At 47.1% G+C, this 22,365-nt stretch overlaps 1 protein-coding gene across 7 annotated transcripts in view; it reads left to right on the top strand.

Annotated features, from left to right (window-relative positions):
* Positions 1-14,782: 14,782 nt before the first annotated feature.
* Positions 14,783-22,365, top strand: part of LOC142761703 (uncharacterized) — a 155,385-nt gene continuing 147,802 nt past the window's right edge. For 2 of the 7 annotated variants that reach the window (XM_075883919.1, XM_075883918.1), the window contains exons 1-2: positions 14,790-14,910; positions 20,366-20,418. In XM_075883919.1, the coding sequence (XP_075740034.1) occupies positions 14,840-14,910; positions 20,366-20,418 (124 nt within the window). In that variant the 5' untranslated portion in view covers positions 14,790-14,839. Of the gene's footprint in view, positions 14,911-20,365; positions 20,419-22,365 lie in introns of all 7 variants that reach the window. The other 5 variants (XM_075883923.1, XM_075883920.1, XM_075883922.1 and 2 more) reach the window with 4 other exon arrangements.

Below are 22,365 nucleotides of genomic sequence, written 5' to 3'. Positions count from 1 at the left end.
AGAAGCTACTAAAACAGTAGAACCGGAGGACCAAGGAAATGATAAAATAAAGCAATCAGTTAAAAAGTTCTCTATCATCCGTTACATGCACAAGTTGTCACATGGTATAAAAAACGTTGCCACTCGATAGTTGCCATAGTATTTTCGGCCTCAAACAGATTGAACAAGCTATGTAGCCGAATAGATAGAAAACTCGATCTGAACAAAAAGGTTCGAAAACGAAGAGGATGCGACGTGAATCATGGGTCGTCGTATGTAAAGTGTGTAACATGGCTTCTTTATTCGGCACTATTGCCCTGTGGTCACATCTACATAGGCCAAACGGGAAGATGTGTCGGCACCATGTTGCATGAACATAGGATTGGTTGATTGATTGATTATTGGAAGTTAGTAGCGCAAGGGCCAGTGCTGGCCAAAGAGCGCCATACAAGACATCATGAGCTGTTAGTTGGAGGATGATCTTCTGGTGATTGATGTAGAGTAGCTGTAAAGCGGCCTTAAAAGCTTCGCTAAATGCACGTTGTGTATATACAATGAGATCATGGTGAAAGATATGAAACAAATAAAAAGGGTACGACAATGTGATAAAAACGCTAGTGTCGGGTTATCAGAAGCAGTCTTTCTCCGGCACCCTTGAGTTCAAGGGTCAGGAAGCGTCTGCTGTACAAGTTCTATATCGCCGCACCAGTCTCTAAAAAGAGTCTGTGCTACAAATCCGACCGCCGGATAAATTGCAACAGTCTAGTGTCACGTATATACTCTAATACATGTTTGGTATTGAAAAAGGGTTCTCTGCCAAGGAAAATTTGTGGATGAAGGGGAATGTGTTGTGTGGGAAGTGCAGGGAAGTGTTTTTTCTAAGAGCTTCCAGTTCATGGCATTCTATCAAGACATGCAATACTGTTAGGGGACTGTCGCATCTATCGCAAATAGGCGCTTCACTGCCGCTCAACAAAAAAGAGTGTGTGCCGTACGTATGACCTATTCGTAGGCAACAGAAAATGACCTCAGTACGGCGTACTTTACCTAAAGGCGGCCAGTTTTTGATTGATTGATTGATTGATTGATTGATTTGCGGGGTTTAACGTCCCAAAACCACCATATGATTATGAGAGACGCCGTAGTGGAGGACTCCGGCAATTTCGACCACCTGGTGCTCTTTAACGTGCGCCCAAATCTGAGCACACGGGCCTACAACAATTCCGCCTTCATCGGAAATGCAGACGCCGCAGCCGGGATTCGAACCCACGACCTGTGGGTCAGCAGCCGAGTACCTTAGCCACTAGACCACCGCGGCGGGGCCGGCCAGTTTTTGAGCTTGGGCTTTATGGCGTGGAGCTTGATCAACGTTTGGCTGTCCCACAGGCGTTGCCAGTAGCCTCTAAGTTTTTGCGGAGGAAATATTTCGTGTGTATGGCTGGTACGGCTCCTAACGAATTTATAGGTTTTGTTGCCACCGATACTACGGTTTGGTCTGTAGCCATGTTTCCCTTGATGCCTCTATGGTCGGGTACTCAACATAATGTTACATGCTTGTCACACACTTCGGGTGAGGCCCCGCCGATCCAACATCGACGTGCGGCAGACTCGCGGGCTTCCACTTTACGCTTCGGCCTGCGACGCCTGAAAGGCCTCGAAGTGGCACATTTCGAATTTATTTGCGGGTTGGTCGACCCATGCGGGGGTGCACGTGTGGTGATGTGTGGGCCTGACCGACGCACTCATTGAGCAGACAGTGAGTTTGATTATACATAAACAAGAATTTAATTAAAACAGGGGCAAAGGCAGGAGATCACAAAAGTAATAACAAATGAGGGAAACTGATACGCGCGATGGAAAGACAGCTAGATAACACAATATGCTAAAAGAACACCACAAGAGGTACTAGCACAGGCCAATACGCGGAATGTTAATAAAATAACGACAAAATGGAAATCAGAAAAGAGCGATACAAGGGAATAATTACACAATGATCATGGTGGCGCTTTTGAATTCAAACGTGCGACGCAGCGCACCCTACAAATATTAAAAAAAAAGGCTGGTTAAAATAATTTAACAGTTTAAAAAAAGTCACAATAAAAAGTTCCATACGGACCAGGCCAGCTCTTGGTGCACGTAGGGGAGTTGACGGGTGCCGCTGGAGATCTCGCCGGCTTGGTAGACGACGAGGGTGCCCGGAATTGCAGCCGTCTCAATACGTTGCACGGGTCACTCCACGCTCGCCGCCTACGCGAGACTCGCGACACCGACGACCGCACTTGTTGCTGGCTGTACGTCAACTGCCTTTCCCGATGCAGTCGAAACTTTTTCAGAGGCGTACACGTGCTCCCGTCCCATCTGGGGGTAATTTTGCTTGTTTCAACCGCTGGTGCCCCTTTCGGTACAGGTGCAGGGTAGACGAGCCGGCGCCACGCTGGGTCGTTAGTCGCCGGATGTCGTCCCCCAACACAAAAGCGCTTTTCCTTGGAAGATGGGGCCCGCGGATAATCCGAAAATTGGAGTCGTTTGTGACAATGCTGCTTAGATATTAGCACCGAACACAAGAAGAATAGAGCTCATTCAAGACCACATTTTTGCTTTTGAAAAAGTGCAAAGGAGATTTTACACCTAAATAATTGGTAAATATAACGGCTGCCTGTACATTTGTGTGTTTTCTATGTTTAATGACCGATAGTACAGCGTATTCTTCAGCCATAAATATATTCGTTCCCGTGTGGAGAACATTTGATTCAGAAAAGGACGGTCCAAGTGTTGCATAAGCTACTCCAGTATATGACTTTGATGCATCTATGTAGTATTCCGCACATGAGTATTTAGTCTGAAGTTCTCTAAAGCAGATTTTATTGTGTACCTCTGGAGCATGTATCGAGATTTTCATAAACGATGTGTCACAGTCGACTAGTTGCCTATGCCATGGTGATAGAAGTCTTGCTGGTGGCATTAAATGACGTTCTAAAAGTGGGGCATTCATTTCTTCAGCGAAACCTCTCACGCCTAGTGAGAACGGCTCCCGAACAGTAGGTCGGTTTTGGAAAAATGTAAGTGATGATGTGTCATTTACGATAGAGTAGCAGGGGTGTTCTGACATGGAGCTGACTTTCAAGAAGTATGTGAAACTGGTGTATGCCGATTGTAGCTGGAGTTACCACTCAATCTATTCTGCATGTAGGCTCTGTATTGGACTTGTTCTGAAACACCCGTCGCTAGGCGGATACCCAGATAGCGAACAGGGTCTAACATGTTGAGGGCAGTTGGTGTGGCTGAATTGTAAACAATAACACCGTAATCTAAACGCGACAATATAAGGATTTTGTACAGGTTCATCAGACATTTTCTGTACCTACTCCATGATGTATGTGCAAGAAGATTTAGTATGTTCATTTTTTTTTCAGACACTCGCTTTCGGTGTTTCAAGTGAGAAATGAACGTGACATTTGTGTCAAGAATGATGCCGAGAAGTTTGTGCTCAGTGACTACTGGTATTATACTTCCGCAGACCTCAATTGTAGGGCGCGGTATTGACCCTCTCTTATTTAAGAGAATGCATGTGCTTTTCTGTGGGCTCAGCCTAAATTCATTTTGGTCCACCCATTTAACAACTCTATTTAAGCAAAGTTGAACATGTCGTTCGCAGATAGCAGAGTGTACGACTTAAAACCTATTTGCGCGTCATCTACATATAGAGAATAGAACATGGCGGGTGGAAGGACTGTGTTGAGGGAGTTCATCTTCACAATAAACAACGTACAACGAATCACACCGTCATGTGGAACACAGTCTCCTGGGTGAACGCCCTGAACAATGCTGGACTAACCTTTACACGAAAGGTGCGGTTAGTGAGGTAGCTTTCAATTGTGTTCAGCATGTTGCCACGAATACCCATTTTAGAAAAGTCCTGAAGAATACCATAATGCCATGTCATGTCATGCGCTTTGTCTAGATCCAAGAATACCTATATACAGAAAAAATTGTTTATGTACGAAGGCATCTCTGATGTTGTCCTAAATTCGAACAAGGAGATCAATAGTTAACTTGCTGTCCCTAACGCCGCACTCAAGGAGGTCCAGTGATTTGTTACACTCTAAAAAAACTTATTAAACGCCGGTTAACTATTTTTTTTTTCATACAACTTGCACATGCAGCTTGTTGAATCGATTGGCCTATAACTGCTGGCTAGTGATGGATCTTTCTCTTGTTTAGGTATGAAGATGAGAATGGAGTCTTTTCATGAGGATGGCATTTTATCAGCCGCACACATGGTGTTATAAATGAACAAGAGTGTTTTAGTGTTTTGGGGTGCAGATGCTTTATAATTTCGTACATGATGTGATCACCACCTAGTGCCGACTTGTTACATGCTCCGAGGAATGCGTTCAGTTCAACTAAGGTAAATGGAAGATTGTACGCTTCATGTCGTACGCACATTCTCTTAAGTTGCTGCCGTTCGGCACGTTCTTTATAACTCAGAAAGGTTTCGGTGTAGTGTGCCATACTGGAGATGTGTTCAAAGTTTTTGTCCAGGAAATCGGCCTGATCCTCCAGGCTCTCACATTGGCCATTTACTAAGGGTAGAAGATGTGACGGTCGTTCTTTGAGACTGTTTACTCTGTTCAACACTTTTGCCTCATCTGTATAGGAGTTTATATTACAGATGTACCTTCCCGAACTCTCCCTCTTAGCACGTCTTCGTGTTCTTCTTCCTTGCGACTTCACTTTTTTGTAGTTTTCTAAGTTTTCAACCATTTGGTACTGACGTAGCATTTCCCAAGCCTTGTTTCGGATTTTGCATGCCTTCTGACATTTTTTATTCCACCATGGAAATCGGCGTTTATCGCTTATTTCGTTACTTTGTGGAATACATCTAATAGCATGCATCAATAATGAAAGCTGTAAAATATGCCGCAGCATCGTCTATGTTCAATGAAGCAACATCTTCGCGCCTTAAATATGTTGTCTTTTGAAATGGCTCACAGTTAGATGATTCAATCTGCCATCAAGGAATATGATGGGGGCATTGGTCCTGTGTCGTTAGATTCAAAAGTATCGGAAAATGGTCGCTTCCGTAAGGGTTATTGATAACGTGCCACTCAAGATATGGTAAAAGTGTGCTAGATATAATGCTTAAATCAATGGATGACTATGTTTGGTGTGTGACACTGAAATATGTCGGCTCCTTTTTATTGAGTAGGCAGGCACCTGAAGAAAACAGGAAATTTTCCCTGAGGCGTCCTTTCGCATCACAGTGGGTTCTCCCCACGGTGGATTATGCACATTGCAATCTGCAACGATCTTATATGGCACAGTTTTTTAATGAAGCTTTGAAATTCTGCTTTATGAAGTTTATAGGTAGGAGTAATGTATATTGAAGTGATAGTGACAAGCCTATCAAATATCACTGCCTGAACCGCAACTGCTTCCAAAGGCGTTTAGAGAGGTAACTGCTTATAGGCGATACCCTTATCAACTACTATGGCTACTCCTCCGCACGACTCAGCAGTGTCATCACGGTCTTTACGGAAAATCGCATATATCTTCAGGAAGTTGGTCTGTGTGCCTTTTAGGTGAGTTTCTTGAACACACAGCACTTTCGGCTTAAATTGGTGAAGGCGTTCTTTCACATAATCAAGATTATGGAGAAGACCTCTCACGTGCCAGTGTAAAACCTGTGTGTCCATCTTAAGAGAGATGTTTATGCTGTGTGTTTTAGAAAGCAACTTATCACACAGAGCCTTTCCCAGGCCCTGTGATTAGAGCTCTTTCCTTTTTAGAGCAGCCGACGGAGTCACGCTGCTCCTTTGGCGCAGACTGTGCCACCTGTACAGGAACACTGTCCATCACCTCAGCGGAGGCGCTGGACACCTGCTCTTGGGAGCGGTGTGTTCAGCGAAGGAGCCTCGTCTCCAGAGACGAGGCTTCTGGACTTCCCTGCCCGGAGGCCGGGAAGTCCTCTACTTGCACCATTGTAAACACTGTAAATTATCGTTTCTGTTTTCAGCTCCGGCTCCTCGTTACACTTTCAAGGCCTGCGCCCTCTCAGGTGACGTCAGCGACCGCTGTCTACCCACCCCGCCACCAAACCAGTTCCTCATACCGGCCCTTCCTTCCCGTCTTCTCCCGACCACACTTCTCCTTTCTTGCAGCATGTGCCTAGCTCATCGAGCCAGTCACTTCCATCCTCTTTTTCTCGTTCCACTTCGGCGGCATGCAGGCCTCGACAAGCCAAACAAGTGTTATGTGCCCATGTGTACAAGCAACCACGAGACAGGAAACAAAATGCAAGTGTTTTAATTTCCAAAGGATGTGAAACGATCTGCAAGAAAGAGATCAGTGCGACTCCTCGACGGGATTCTGTGCCTACTGCCAACAACAAGGTATGAAGTAAATTTTGAACGCTGCTTCCACCAATGGGTGGTTTATGAGGGTGCCGAGACAAGCCTTATGTTATTGGATTGTATCGCAAAGGCAATCTTGTGATCCGCATGTTTGCTACTGTATGTAGGTATGCGCTTTACATTTCCACGTGTCGTGCCTCCAGCATATGCGTATTATCGTAAGTCGACCCCTGGACAGGGAAAGCGCTAATAGTTCCGCTAAAGGTGCCCCGTCTCCTCCTTGGATCAGTATCTGTCGAAGCAAGATGCCTTTTCAACAAGCGAATCTTCATTAGCTAAGAAAACGCGCATGGAGGCTGAAGGTGTTGTTCGTAAAACAAAGGCACCGAAATTTTATTCCTTCCTGAATTGATGGAGCTCCTCAAAGAGAAGTGCAATCCAGATGAACAGATGGTTGTTTATCGCCGAAACTGTGTCATGCTCCTGAACAATGGGAATGAGTGCATGCTTGTTCTCCAGTCTTCTGGTTCTGCTTTATTGCGATAGCAATTATATGGACAGTCTCAACAGGTTTTCTTCAGCCGCCAGCGGCACCGGGTTCCGTACAACGGGTCGGAAATCCTCCACGCAGAGTAAGCTTCACCACTGGTCGAAGCGTCACAGCCACTCGAAGCCCGCCTGTCCCCTGTTTATAAACTGGTGGGTGGCCGGCTAGCACTGGGGATCGAACCCCGCACCTCCAGTAGCTCAAGCGGACGCGTACGAGCAATCTCGGCTGGTTTTTTTTTTCCGTCGCTGCCGTTCACTTATATGTACGCAAGGAAATATGCGCTAGCCTCCTCTTTCTGCGGAGCGAACAGCGCCTTTCCGGCCATGGTCGTCTGCACGCGCGCTTATCTTGTGAGGAAACAGGGGGTGGGGGGGGGGGTGCTTATAGGTAAAACTAGGATGCCGGAATGGTTTCCCTCAATCACCGCTCCGTGCGGAGAGGCGGGCGAGGAGAAACCATTCCGGCACCCTAGGTAAAACAGGCTCAAGTTGACGCAGCGCCGTTCGCCACCCTTGCAGTGCTCCGGTCGCTTGCTTGGTTTTCCCATTGCACGCACGAAAAACGTGTTTCTTGGGGCTTTTATCTCGCATTTTTCACGCTATGGGCGCTGCTCTTTCGTCATCCTGGAAAGTAGGCACGCATTCCTGCTGCATTGTGAGCTACTACAAAAGTTTAACATGTTCAACAGCTGAAAACTGCTCGTGACGTTCTACCGTTCCCAACGCAAGCAAAGCAACGAGCAAACGATAATATCTGGATTATCGCAATTAGTTGATACTTCCGCGGTCTTCTCTACCTCGGTGCTGCCTGGGGAATTACTATTTTTTTTTTCTTGCAAAGCGGGCGCATAGCGAGCAACCTGCACATTACGTCAAGCTTCGCAAGCGCCATTTGAACACACTTACCAGTAAGTTTACACCGTGCAATGCTTGACACTACGTCAGAAGGTCACACTTTTTCTTCCGGGTCTGTTACAAGCTGCCACTCTAGCGTGCGTCGCCAGCGCGAAGTCGGCGACGGGAATGACAGCAGGTTGGTTCGTTCCGAACGCAAGCAGAGACGGTGAAGAGATCAGAGGCGTGAGAAAACAAAACAACTTTACTCTAGTGATATTGCAGCACACGGGATCTAATGCAACACTTCAATACAATTAACAAAATACATCAACACTTGATACAACTAAAAAATACATATAAAAACAAAACGATAAACCAGCTTACGAGAGAGAACTATTACAAGCTACACAAACTAACAACAATAGAACTACGGAGTAGAAAGTTCGAAGATATAAACAGGTGAAGGCATACGTGTGATGACCGGCAGCGTTGCGTCCCCGACGATCGGATGCGAGAATTCGAAGAGAGTTCTGGCACGACTGCGATGTCGGCGGTGTTGCAACGCTGGTGGCTCCGGGAGGCTAGTGCTGGCAGGTGACTTCGAGCAGGTTGAGCTAACTCGAGGCGAAGTCCCGATGTCTACGTTGCAGACGTTAATATCGCGTCACAACTAGATGAACGGCTAAGTTTAGGTGGCCAGCCGATACAGAGCCACACTAAAAACTTCTAGAAGAGGTACTTGTTGATCTGTTTCTACACCATGTTGGTCAGCGACTAGTCTGCCTAGCAGGGCAAAATCCTGCGCTTAAATCCCCCTCGTGTCTCCTCGCTGTCTTCCTTGGGGACAAGAGACCTCTACATGGGTCCAATCATGTGCGTTTAATTGATGGAAACTCCGCCCCAAAAATATTTTGACCCCACCCCTTTTTAAGTGGGAGAGGGCCCTCCACTAGCGAGAGTGACAACCTGTCGGGTTGTTGTCATACGGCTTGGCCACCAGAGCGTTTGGGATTCGCTCGCAGGATTTCAAGCTGGACGGTTGTGCCCTCGCGATCTCCGACTTCAGCGTAGCTCCCGCCGACTGGTTCGCCCTCCGCGGTCTCCTGACGCCGTGTAGCTCTCGCATTGTGGCACCCCGCCCTTGGACTGCTTCGACCGGATCCCCACTTTCCTATCTCCTTCTTTTTCCTCTCGTTGGCTGTCTTCTTCTGCTTCTACTTTCCTTCTATTCTTTTTATCCCTCCTTCCCCCCACCCCTATAAGGCACTGCGCCGTGTCGCCTGAAGGCAGACAGAAATTAGGTGCCTTTTTCCTCTTCATTCTAATCACTACCACCACCAGAGCGTTTCCCACGCTTTTCCCCGTGGGAACGGTCAAACGTTTGGCTCTCAGCCGGTGCGTCTCGTAGTCTAATCCTTGTTCGGGGTATACCGCGGCCTTCTACGACCTTGCAGACGCCGCCACAGTTACAAAAGGATTAACCATCGGCGGCGACGTTCTAAGAAGAGCACCCCATTCTGCACTTCTCGGCTCCCTTTCATGCGCCCGCCGCTCTCACAGTCAGTGGGGGAGTAGGGCGCCCGCTAATTGCCGTGACGCGGTGTCGCGAAAAATGGCCGTCCGTGACAGTAGGGAGTTTTAGTGCTGGGTACGCATTCTCTTGGGGCCTTGCGGGCTTGGGAGCGTGCGGCGTTGCGTGCCCAACCCATACCCAACCGGAATTCCTTTTAGTTGGCACCACGGTGGCACGCACGCAAACGCAAGCCGCACGAAGGTCACACGCGCTCGCAGCGCCATAGCGTCTTGTCGCGTAAGTATTATTTAGGTATTTTTATTATTTAAAATGTTAAATTAAACATACATAGTGATCAGGACACTTTTTATTGTGTACAGTATCCTGGTATACGCAAAAAAGTGAAAAGACAAGGTTAATGTAACGGCAGTGTCGACATCTTGTGACACTTCGTGCAACCACAGTCATGAACTTGTTAGCTTACGCGTAATGTTTCTGAGGTGAAAATGAATAAAATCGTTACTCATTTGTAATATTGTCGCTGTGCAGTTTTTGCGCCAGATGTACCATGCACAATGTTTCTGCAATAACAAAAGTGTGGTTGTCTGTTTCACTATGACCTCGCTAGATGGCGCCACCTAGTCAGCTGGTCGGGAGATGGCAAATTTTTAGTTCTATGTTCCAGGCCATTCTAGCTGTGGGAATCTGGCTGAAACCGTGTAATCGCTATAAGTGATCGCACTTTGGCTTATTTTAACTCGACGGCAAGAGTATCCGCAGTGCGGATACCGTGAATTTTCGCGAAGGTGAACCTTACAAGGCGGCCGATCCATGCTGTCCGAGATTTCGCGACTTTGTGCCATGCTATTCGTATAGTGGCTAGCCACTATAATATTTGCGCTTAAAACTTAAAAGTCAAAGTGGTGGCTCAGGCCAGCCTCAGCTTTGCTCGCCGTCAAGGTAACATGATGCGCCAGCATGTGCGCCACGGCAGCTTATCTCCGCTAGGAGGCCAGTGGTGGCAGCGTTGTTTATGGCCGCACAGACGCATCGCCCCAGCGATCTTGCGACGCATCTCTTTGGGGCTTCGCGCATGCGCAATACCGCCGCCCCATCGTCCTACGTACGCAAGCCGCCTGCGTACCCAGCACTAAAACTCCCTAGTGTCATAGACGTACTTCACGTCGGACAGCACCCGTTTTTCAACAACACAGTCTTGCGAAAGTATCCAACCACGCTCACCAAAATGCCGAAACCGTGGCGGAGAATAATCGCTGCTCGCCCGCTGCGTCGCAGTTCTCAAAGAAGTGTCCAATGGTTCGCGATAGCATGGTCCAAAGTATCGACGCCCTATCTACGTATCTAGCGATGATGATGATGATGATGATGCTGATGATCAAAACTTTCTTACTCCCAAAGGAGGGGACCGGCCGAGAGGTCAGTTACGCTGCTTAGAGGAGGTCAGCGGGGATTCCTTGGGACACCGTGGCCTCGAATGCGCGTGAGATTACCCGGTGTTGCCGTGCCGAGTCAGTTATATGCAGAAGGGACTCGTTATGTATCTTCCTTGTGGGAAGCGTCAGCGTACTGTGGGCATGTCCATGCCATGTGTATGCATGAGGGTGGCCGATTGTGAAAAGTATTTACAGTTTGGTGTCACGTTCGAGGGGTCGGTATACCTTGCTATAAAGCCAGGGGTTGGGAAAGACACCTGTCTGAAGCTTGCGCCACAGGACGGCATCACGTGGAGGGAGGTTTTTTTGAGCTGAAGGATAGTGGAGACGGCCTAGTCTGTATGCTGTAGAATGTCTGAGCAAGTGACCAAAGGAGTTAGTTTTTCGCAGGCCTGGGAGGGCGAAGAATGAGAAGTGTAAGGCGCAAGGAACTCTGCCAGGCAGTTGAGATCTCGGGCGAGTGTGTGTGCCTCCGCATTTCCACTAAGGGATTCAAGAGCTGGGGCCCAGATAAGAAAACGAGGTGAGACAGGCGGGGTGTGATGCTTTATGATTGAGTATGCCTGTGTAGAGATAAGGCCCACGTCAAAATTTCGGAGGGCAAGTTGGGAATCACTTAGGATCACCTTAGTTATTGGGTCGGTCATTGTCAAAGCAACGGGAACCTCTTTGGCATTCGACGGTGCTAGCCTAAGTGTTAAGGTGTTAGCAAGAAACGAACACAAACCACTCTCTATGTTGCATGCATCAGTGAATATACCGAACCGTCCATGACGCGATAAATCTGATTCGTTCTTGCAAGAGGTGAAGTTTTCGTGAAAATACGTGGCAACTCGCGCTTTTGATTATAGCCCGCACAGTACGCATATGGGCTTCGCGAGATTTGCTGAAGCCACGGTGGATAGTTAGTTGTTACTTTCTTACCTTTGCAGTCGAAACCTTATTTCACGTGCGTATAGCATTCGTCAGGGCTTTTTTAGCGCATGAATGCCATAACAATCACTGCAAGCGGAAAGTAGCACCGGCTCACGATTTGCGCTTCCAAACCGTGGCCTGCATTGCATGGGCAGCTTGTTTTTCACGTTCGTATATAGATGACAGCGCACTGCAAGCGATTTCTCTCTTTCCTGGTGTCGGAGCGAAATGTTCACCGCACTCCCAGATAAACGTGGTGAGTGACGCGTGTTGGGGTTGCGCAGTGACGCGTTGTTGCTGCTACCGAAGTCATTCGGCGGAGAGAATTCCCCAGATTACCTTCAGCAGTGACGTTCAACGAAGCCGCCTTGACGTCGAGAATTTATCAGTGTATGTAGATGATTGTCAACGCGCTGAGCGTGACAGTGACGATGGACAATCAGCTGCTAGCTCACGAGCAGCGAGTTGCACTTCCCGTCCCGTCGTGCGTTAACGTTTTTTTTTTTTCACGCTAGTAAGTCACTTTGATTCAATTTATTGCATAATATCCTTTCGCGAGCTCAAAATAAAAAAAATTCTTATGCATTGCATGTAGCCGAATCACAGTGAATATTACAAAACGACGCATGGCGCCAATACACTCGAGCTCGACCAGCGAAGCGAAAAGGTTAGAGGAAAGAAATATGCAGTTACGACCACAGTCCACGCTAACTTCTGCACTTCACCAGTGCCGTCTGAACAACGTTGCTGTTTGACAAATTTGCACACTTTTGACGTTGCGAAAAGCGCACGCGCGTATTCTTTTCGATATCCTTGTTTAGATCGCGCTGATGGAACCTGCAACATCGGAGTGCAGTGAATTGCGCACAGGTGGAGTCTGATCATGGCTGCGACACAAGCGCTACTTAATGGGAAGTTAAATGCTTGTGTTCCGTTGAAGAAGCAGCTGCATGGCGCTTACAGCGCAAGTAATGATGACAGCGGTTTATGTTTGCAAACCATCCCTACGGTAAACAGTCGGTCCAGTGCAGCCGTGACGGCGCGCTACTCGCTGGTGGCCTACTACTGCGGCGAATTCGCCAGGCAGGCTCGGCATAAATTATGTCGGAGTGTGTGGTTCAGTTAATACTCGAATTCTAATTGGCGCAGTTTTTTGTAGCACGCACAGGATTGCGCAAACCACCGTTAATACATGGACGATCACCTGACACCACCAACCTTCGCACTGCGGCAAGAAAGGAGGTATCGAAGATTCAGCAGTTCCTATAGTTTGGGAAAATACATAGGGCCAATTTACATTCATTTGACGATCAAGAATTCATCCGGTGAAAGCGGCACGGGTAGTACGTGCGTACGTCCCATCTTTTTTTTACGCGAGTTCATGGGTTGATGATCCCTCCGCAGCCATCTTGAATTGCACGGCGCGCCACCGATAGGCCGTGGGCGTTGCGAATAGTTGGGACAAAACGACACCTCGGTGTCGCTGTCTTAGCTCTATCCGATTGGTGCCAGGTTTTTTTTTTCTTTTTTACACAGTGGCTGCGATGGCGTCAGTTCTATGTAGCGCCAGGCTCGTGTCGTTATTTATGCCAGTTGATTAGCATAACTAAGCGTAGCCAGCCTCGCAAAACTTGATGAGGCCAAGCACACGACATTGAGTTTTCTCAGCTAAGCTTGCTTTTGTCGCGTTAGGCCAAGTTGAACCTAAATGAGCATAGTTATGTAAGTGGAGCCTAATCTATTCTAGCCTTGTTGAGCATGGTATTACCTGATGAGTTCGGGCGTAATTAAGTTTAATAAAACCCAGTCCAGCTGGCTGTATTTATGTTGGGCGTAGAAAAGCTACGATGCACCCAGATGGGTAGAAAAACAGACACGGACAGCCAAATCCAATTACGCATAGTTGATCATGCTATCATTTTATTTAACCAAGCAAAATTAGCCCGAATAAGGAAAACTTTGAACAATAAAAGCGAGACGAGTTTTCCATGAGCCTTGAAGCACTAAACCCTGCAAGGTACTAATCGGCCCTTACTGACACCATACCAATTAGGCTTATTAATGTATATTTAGTTTTAGTTAAGACGCGTAATCGTTTTGCCTGATTAATTAGTCTGATATCCAATCACACACACAATAGATAGAGGAGTTTCATGTGGCATAATTAATGATATGTGGGAATACACGTCCCAGAACTAATATATGATTATGAGACGCCGTAGTAAAGGGCTCCACAAACATTGACCATCTCTTGTTCTTAGACACGCACTGGCATCGCACAGTACACGGGCCTCTACCATTCAAACTGCGACCACCGCGGCAGCGGCCACACCGGCGACCTTTGAGTCGACAGCCGAGCACCCTGGCCATTGCTCAACCGTGGCGGACCGTGACATAAGTAGGCTAATTGTGCATAACTTAACTAATGAGGCAGCGCCAACGTTAGCATAAAAAAAATGTTACTAAGTATGGTTGATTATGGCATCATCAAACTACTCTGATTATATATAATTAGGTGTAATTAGCCAAGTTATTACAAAACAATAGAAATAAAGTAATTGAAGTTGAATTTGAGTTCAGAGAATGCAGGCTTAGGAAGATGCTAAATACCAATCACCGAGTCCAGTCTTATTTAGGTAAATTAAGCCTGACCCGCCTTAAAGGGCCAGTAAACAACCCCAAGGCCCTAAAATTGTAAAGAGAAATATGTGCACTTTCGCTTTGTGAACGTGCCCCGCCGCGGTGGTCTAGTGGCTAAGGTACTCGGCTGCTGACCCGCAGGGCGCGGGTTCGAATCCCGGCTGCGGCGGCTGCATTTCCGATGGAGGCGGAAATGTTGTAGGCCCGTGTGCTCAGATTTGGGTGCACGTTAAAGAACCCCAGGTGGTCTAAATTTCCGGAGCCCTCCACTACGGCGTCTCTCATAATCACATAGTGGTTTTGGGACGTTAAACCCCACATATCAATCAATCAATCGCTTTGTGAACGTGCTGCCGCAAGAATTTCGCAAATACATCCTATATTAAGGAAATTACAGCGGCTAGAACATCGCTTTCGGCTGGTTTCAAAATTCCGCATGGCCTCGCCGCCTTGCTCCTTCCGAGGGAGGGAAGCCTGTCGTTGTGACTCAGCCCACCTCAGCAATGTGACAAGACGCCAGCAATTGACGTTATCGGCGAACTCGACCAGTCGCAAAACACTTCTGCTTGCCGCGATGTCTGGCTGTTTACCCGGTGCCGATGCTTCTCCGCAGCCCAGCCGCTCGATTTGCAGCCGACAACTTGCAGCAAAACTGCGTTCCTAAACCCAGGTATGAAGTTTGCCTGATTTTTCGAGAGCAAACGGTCACGCCATCTGAGAGCAGCAACACTAAACACAAGTATTGCGTTTAATGGTGGGTTCGCTGATCAACAGGTAGCGCGAAAATCAGCTCACTCCCCAAAACTGGGCGAGTGAGGTGTCCAAATTACGCCCCACCGCAGTGGTCTATAGTGGCTAAGGTACTCGGCTGCTGACCCGCTGGTCGCGGGATCGAATCTCGGCTGTGGCGGCTGCATTTCCGATGGAGGCGGAAATGTTGTAGGCCAGTGTGCTCAGATTTGGGGGCACGTTAAAGAACCACAGGTGGACGAACTTTTCGGAGCCCTCCAAAACGGCGTCTCTTATAATCATGTGGTGGTTTGGGACGTTAAATCCCACATATCATCAGGTGTCCAGATTTCAATACATAGAGCCTACGGGAGAGAAAGAGAGTGAATAAGGATGAAAAAAAGGCAGGCAAGTTAACCATGGCTGAGCCTGCCAGGCTACCTTGCACTGGGGATGGGGTAAGGGGAATAAAAGATAGAGAGAGAGAAGCAGAGAAATGTCACTCACGCCGTTGACAAAACGGCAGTTATGTGCATAACATCGCAGACGGTGAGTCACATCTATGTTATAATCAATTGAGCACATTCGTTGCATTAACTTCTACGCGCGGTTCCATGCAGCCAAAATCTTGCCGAATAAAGCCATGATGGTGCCGCTTGCGTTCTCAAGCAGCAGACTTCTGAAGGCATGCGAGAACTGGAGTGATGGTGTCAAGCAGTTGCAACACGCTTTAAGCTGTCGGTGTCTACATCTTGCTCAGCAGCACGCGCATAGCACGGACCGAGGTGATTTGATTGATATGTGGGGTTTAACGTTCCAAAACCACCATATGATCATGATAGGTGCCGTAGTGGAGGGCTCCGGAAATTTCGACCACCTGGGGTTCATTAACGTGCACCCAAATCTGAGCACACGGGCCTACAACATTTCCGCCTCCATCAGAAATGCAGCTGCCGCAGCCAGGATTTGAACCCGCGACCTGTGGGTCAACAGCCGAGTACCTTAGCCACTAGACCACCGTGGTGGGGCAACGGACCAGGGTGCTGAGCATGCCTATAAGTTGTCCTTCTTCCGTGAAGTTATAAGGTACCGATGAAGTGTTCCTCACTATCGGAGTCTGATGCCTCTCGTACATGGGCAGTTTCGCAGCTCGTATGGTTTAATAGCTTTCGTAGCTGTGGGAGAAAACAGGAACTGTCATTGACTTCACTGCTGTCTGTTTACACCTGGTTTAGACCAATCTGCATCACGTCGCCGATCGCCAAGTTGGCGTCACTGCGCGTGGAAGGCGCGCTGGTCAGGCGTATAGTAAAGAAGTGCGAGAATTGTTTTTTTTAATGCAGAAATGGAGGCGGCGCACAGCTTTCTAACATTCAGGAAACGTGATTGCTGCGGTCTACTCTACCAATTGCCGAGCTTCTTCGGAGGGTGTAAAAAACGCTGGAGCCTGCCGTCTGGTCCTTTAAAAGTAATTTTATTACGTTTTTGTACTTGGCGCTTGTTTCATGATAATTACTAGGCTTGTTTGATTCAATTTGGCCTAGCGCGACAAAGGCAAGCCGAGCTGAGAAAACCTAATTTCGTGTGCGTGGCTTCATCAGGATTTGCGACGGCAGCTACGATTAAAGCCCCTTGATCCCTGGAGAGTAACGACTTCTCCTCCACGCGCGCGTTTCCTCCTCGATTCTCCTCGCCCGCTTGCCTTGCCGTAGGCGCGGCGCCATTTTTCGCTGACGCTCTTGCGGGTGCGCCGCAGAATTCAATGGAAGCGGGTTATTTCCGGCAGTGTCCGCGCCACAGTAGTGCTGAAATTTTTTAATGGTAATAATAAAATCAGTAACACTGAAGCAACCGTTTATTGAAGGATTACCATCGTCGAAAGGTCGTATAAGTGGAGCATGCTAACTAAATAAAAGTTTTGATAGGGAGTTCTACGATGCGGATGTTTTTCTGCCGCGTGATAACATGGTGTACGTTTGCATCTGATGTGGTTCCGCTTGTGGCATGTCCGCTTGCGGCGTGTACGACACGTCATTTAGGCGCTGAATTTCTCATTGGATTTATTTGCAAAACTACGCATGTTAGCAGTGTCACAAACGTAAATCTGTGCAAGCCAAATAGGAAAACACAAGCACTGCGCGGTAAAAAGTGATCACTATAAAGTGAGTCATGTAGCAGACAAGGCTGTAATTAATATCGGCATCACATGGCTTATCGTGATAAGACCCAATCTGGAGTAGGCTCGAATCAGATGAGGAGCTGCTACGCGGTCGCTTATAATCGCGATCACACCTGATTGGGATCAAGGTCAACACAATCAGTGCGTCGATAGTGACCAAAGAATCCGATCCGATCTGGCTGATCATGGTGAGAAGTACCCATGCGACACTGGTACAAAAGATAATATAGTTTCTTTTTGGTGAATGGAAGACATGCTAATGCAGACGCGACAATAGCGATTGTGCCATGGTCTCCTAGAAAATGGCTCACTCCGGTATCACTCTGCTATAGCTTTTTTTGCGCCCCTGTATTTCTTTCTTTTTTTTTTTGATGAACCGCATCTATTTCATGATTTTTGTGGGTTCATCCTCTCCCCCCTCCCCCAAAAAAAGCAAAACAAAATAAATGCTGTTATAAAAACGAGCATTAATCGGGGTGATCTCTATTCTTCTATTCATTGGTTTTCACCAACAAACGTTCATGTAAACAAATTCCAACAGTCAAACAAAGCGCAATTGAGAAGCTGTGCGATTCCACGTAATTATTTGCAGCGAAAGCAGACTGCAGTTGTGTATTTTTGTCGATTGCCGAGGTGCGAGTGAGGTGATGAATTATGAGCTGAATATTTTTTTATATATTTAGTCAACCCCACATGGCCATCAAATATTTATTTAAACATGCGCAGCGTGATAAGGGCTACGGTCGTTAAAATTACTTATGTATGCCTTTTCTAGTAAAGGGCACACATGCAGAATATATACGTGTTGTTATGGTGCCGCAAACATGCGTAATAATTGCCCTTGAATTGACAATTGCACAAGTATAAACGCTAAACCTTGAGCAACATTGGTGGGCAGCGCGGATGGGGTCGGCCGTTTCGAATACCTGATGCGTTAATAGTGGACAAACAGACAAATTTACAGATAGACAGACCAAAATTTTTGCGTCGATGGTCCGCAAGAAAGACTATCGTCTTTAAAAAAAAGAAACATCTATACGCTAACAGAGGTCACATGTCTGTGAAACAGCAACAAAGTCTACAACACATTTGAAGACTCTAATCACCAAGTGGATAAGTTTCTAGCGATATAGCAAAATTGTCAGCTGAAAAAATCTCATGAGGCAGTAAATTCCAGTCATCAACAGTTCCGCGAAATTAACTGTATTTGTAAGCATTATTTCGTGCAAATATGGGTGCATAGGATTGATCAAGTTTTCGGCGGCTATTTCTAGTAGTTGCTGGCTGAACACAACAATTGACATTTAAGGCAACTTTCCCTGCCATGATTTTCTATAAGAATGTTAAACGAATAAACTTTCTTCTTGTTTCTAACAAAGGAATTTGGTATATTGATGACAACTTCAGTTTGAAGCATCGCACAAATAGCCGATAAAAAAAAATCACAGCATATCCCCGAGGTGAATGATGACGAGTGGGGCAAAGCGTGCGGATGAACGGACGAACGAATGGCTGCACACACGGATGGATGGATGGACACACGAAAGCACTGACAGACTGACGGACGCTTCGTCCCACTCATCATTCACTCCATATATATGGTGCGACATCGTTTTTATTAACATCTAATGCTATGCAACGCGCTACTACGACAACTACGGTGACACGGGACATACGACCCACGGCGTAAAAAGCTTAGCCCCTAAAGAACACTTATGTTGATGAGTAGGCCAAAACAATATTTCAAATGCAGCATTCGGCAAAGCTTTGTTACGAGCAATAAAAAAGGTGCCTTACCTCGCAAAGAACGCTGTTCTTTATTGGAACGAAGTTTTTTCGGCTGATGTTGTAGAGCCACTGCTGCTTGCGCAAGCTGTCGCGTTTACCGTAGGGTATCATCAAAAGTGCGTAACCTTTCCCGCTGTGGTTGTTGCAGTCATGGGCGTAACAGCATGGCATAGCGCCCGCACAAAGCACAGATAAGAAAGCGCGCTACGGTTGTTACGCGGAGCGTCGGCGAAAAATGGTGCGAGCGAAAAAGAAAAACACAAGCAAAGCGCAAGATCCACGCGTCCCTAAAGTCAACCGCGAAGGAGACCAATCATCGTGCAGAAAAAGTGTGGGAGGCCGGGAGGATGCGAAGGGGGGCGAGAAGGAAGAGAGGAGGTTGAGTGCGTGGCGGCGAGTACAGTGAATGGCGGTACTTTCTCAAGATCAAGGGACTTTAGCTACGATTAGCTATGCTATTCAACCGGTGCGAATAACGTAATAAGCTTGAGTACGCGTCCGCTATATGGGATCCCGTGCAGCAAAATTTAATTAACGCGTTAGAATCTGTTCAGAACCGCTCAGTTCGGTTCATTTGTTCTAATTATTCCCGTACTGCTAGCATATCAGAAATGAAATCTAACCTTGACCTACCCAATTTAACTGTCCGGAGGAAACTGGCGCGACTGCATTTTTTTCATAAGATATTTTTTCACAATCCATCAATGAAGCGAGACCTCATTTCACAACCGTCATACCACTCATCGCGCATTGATCATCAGCATAAGGTTGCCATTCCGTTTTGCCGCACCAAATTCTTTTCAGCAGCCTTCTTACCGAAAACAGCCGCCGATTGGAACCACCTTCCCTCTTCCGTTGTATCAATAACAGACCCTTTGTTATTCAAGACTGCAATTTCTCAGCAATGCTTGTAACTATACGCAGTTTCCTTTATCTATCTTTGTCTTGTATGTGCTTGAATTCTTATACAATTTTAGTTGACTTATGTTGCCTTCCTGATTTGCGCATCTGATACTTGTTTCTTTATTTTGTCTTTTTTCTTGTGTGTTATATATGTTGTACCCACCCCCTCTGTAATGCCCTACGGGCCCTGAGGGTATTCTAATAAATAAATAAACGTCGTCAGCTCGGTGCTGGAACCGGCGCCTTTGCAGCCACAACGTGAAAAGCAGAAAAGAAGGCACAAATTTGATAGAGCAAAGACAGCGACACCCACGTGTCGTTTTGCCATCTGATACGACGGGATTCGCATGCGCACCGCAGCAGGCGTCGAGTCGCTATAGATAGCGCTCCGATGCTTTCGGCCGCGCGATCTGGTTGTCCGCACACCTATGCTCACACCTGCACACAAAGCTGATAACGTGAGTCGAGAAACATCTGCATGCATTTGCTGGAGTTAATCCCGCGCCTGTTTTCGCATGGCCGCCAGTGATGTGGGACTGGTGACCGCCACGAGCCGATCAGCGAGCTTGGCGACCGCAGGTAGGTCTTTCTGCTCTGACACCTCGACAACCAAGCGAACACATGACGGCAGCTTTTGCAGAAACAGTTCTCGAAAAAAATGCTCCGTCTAAGCTGTTTGTTGTTTCGCAGCGTAGTAGTTGCGTGTGCCACAGCGCCTTACGAGGAGTACGGTCAACACGGTTCCTGTCGTTAAGCAATTGCGGTGGTCGCTGTGATTCGGGGAGCGTGACACGGTGGATGAGAGACCTATGCTTTTTCAGCAGGTGGGTCGAGCAAGAGATCCCGCGATTCACTGGCTGGAGGTGGCGGGGGGGCTGCTTATACGATGTCGTGATATTTGATCAAGTCTGAAGTGATGCGTTGCGCTGACAACTGGGCTTTTCTACTTGAATAAACCAGAGTACGGGGTCCGCGGTCCAAAACGATGGCAGCTTACCGTAGACTGAGGAGACTGGGCGTAGCGTTCGTTGTGGACGTCGAAGTCATAGTCGCGTTGAAGCTCAATCGCGGTGGCTGCACCACGATTCCGGGTCGCCAATGTTGAAACGCACCGCCAGGCGGAGCAGGTCGCGCAAGCGAGATAAGCCACACGCGCCCCGAACAAGAACGGAACTTTTATGTTCTTTGAAGTGCACTAAGAAAAGTCACGTTGCTCCTCGTGCTTGTGCTGTTGGCTATCGCGCACAGAAGTACCGTTTCACAGCGCTACAGAAACACGTTGCTCCTATGACTGCAGTGCTGGATCGAGATGGGGGCTGCGTTCCGGAAAGCCGCGATTCAGTGAAACATCGTCGCCAATGTAATAAGGTTCTAATTGGGAGGACCGCAATTTTCGCACGTGTTTATGCATCAGGCATTTCCGAATTATCTATGTGCCTTGAACGCATGCTCGACGCGTGACCGTAGGCCTTACTCGATATAACTCGCCACTGAAGTTAAGGAGAACATAACACTTTTCGCGTAAGAAAATGCTTCATACGCACGTAAACATCCATGTTTTCAGGAAAACAATAAAAGGCACACACAACAATTTTGATTTGTAAAAAATTGTGATCTTAAAATTTCAAACAAGCACAGCTCCAGCTGTGTAGTTACATTTCCAGTCGGCAGACGCATTTTCTTACGTGAACGTAACATATTTTTATTTTCAAGTTTGACTTTTCTACTTTGTACAACTTATGACGCATAGAATACGCATAAAATTTACAAGACATCTACCAACCACAATATTTCACCCAAAGAACTGTTTAAAATACAGAAATAATGCAAATTTATGTGTTCAAAAGTGATGTGGCGGTACATAATATTTTTCATTCATCATATTTACATAACACCTCGGCTCCAACACAAAGTTCGAAGGCATCTCCAGTTTTTGGAGAAAGCTTTCTGCTTCCTGCTGTGGAGACAAACGGTGTTGTTAAAGAAGTTCGCTTTGGGGTGGGCATCCTGTTGCAAAAAAAAAAAAGACAACTTTTCCCGGCACCACATTCGCTTCTTCGTATTTATTTATTTACAATACTGCTAGCCCTTGCGGGCTGTAGCAGGGAACCATGCTACAGCCCGCAAGGGCTGTAGCATGGTTTCCTGCTACAGCCCGCAAGGGCTAGCAGCCCGTATTATGTCCAAGTGCAATGAAGAGCATACCCACTCAGGAAAACTGCTTCGTTCAGCACTTAGCAAATGTTTTCCAGTGCAATAAACACTGGGGACCATTAAGCTTTGCCTTTAAGAGTTGAACGCGATAGCGAAATCCAGCCCTTAGTGCGACCTTCAACACGTAAGTGTAACTTATTAATATGTTTTGTTACGTAAACACACACACAGTAGATTGTACCAGCGCACGAACGAATGGTACATACAGGCTTTTGATATAAAGCAAGAGTTGCATGGCCTCCAAGATGCATGCCACGCGTTTGCCTTCTCGGAGGCCATGAAGAGTCTAACAATGCCTCACAGATGCCAGCA

Source organism: Rhipicephalus microplus, unplaced genomic scaffold (genome assembly GCF_043290135.1).
Source record: "Rhipicephalus microplus isolate Deutch F79 unplaced genomic scaffold, USDA_Rmic scaffold_22, whole genome shotgun sequence".
Classification (NCBI taxonomy): domain Eukaryota; kingdom Metazoa; phylum Arthropoda; class Arachnida; order Ixodida; family Ixodidae; genus Rhipicephalus; species Rhipicephalus microplus.
The sequence above is the reverse complement of the archived record's forward strand: the minus strand, read 5'-3'. Positions and strand labels throughout refer to the sequence as shown.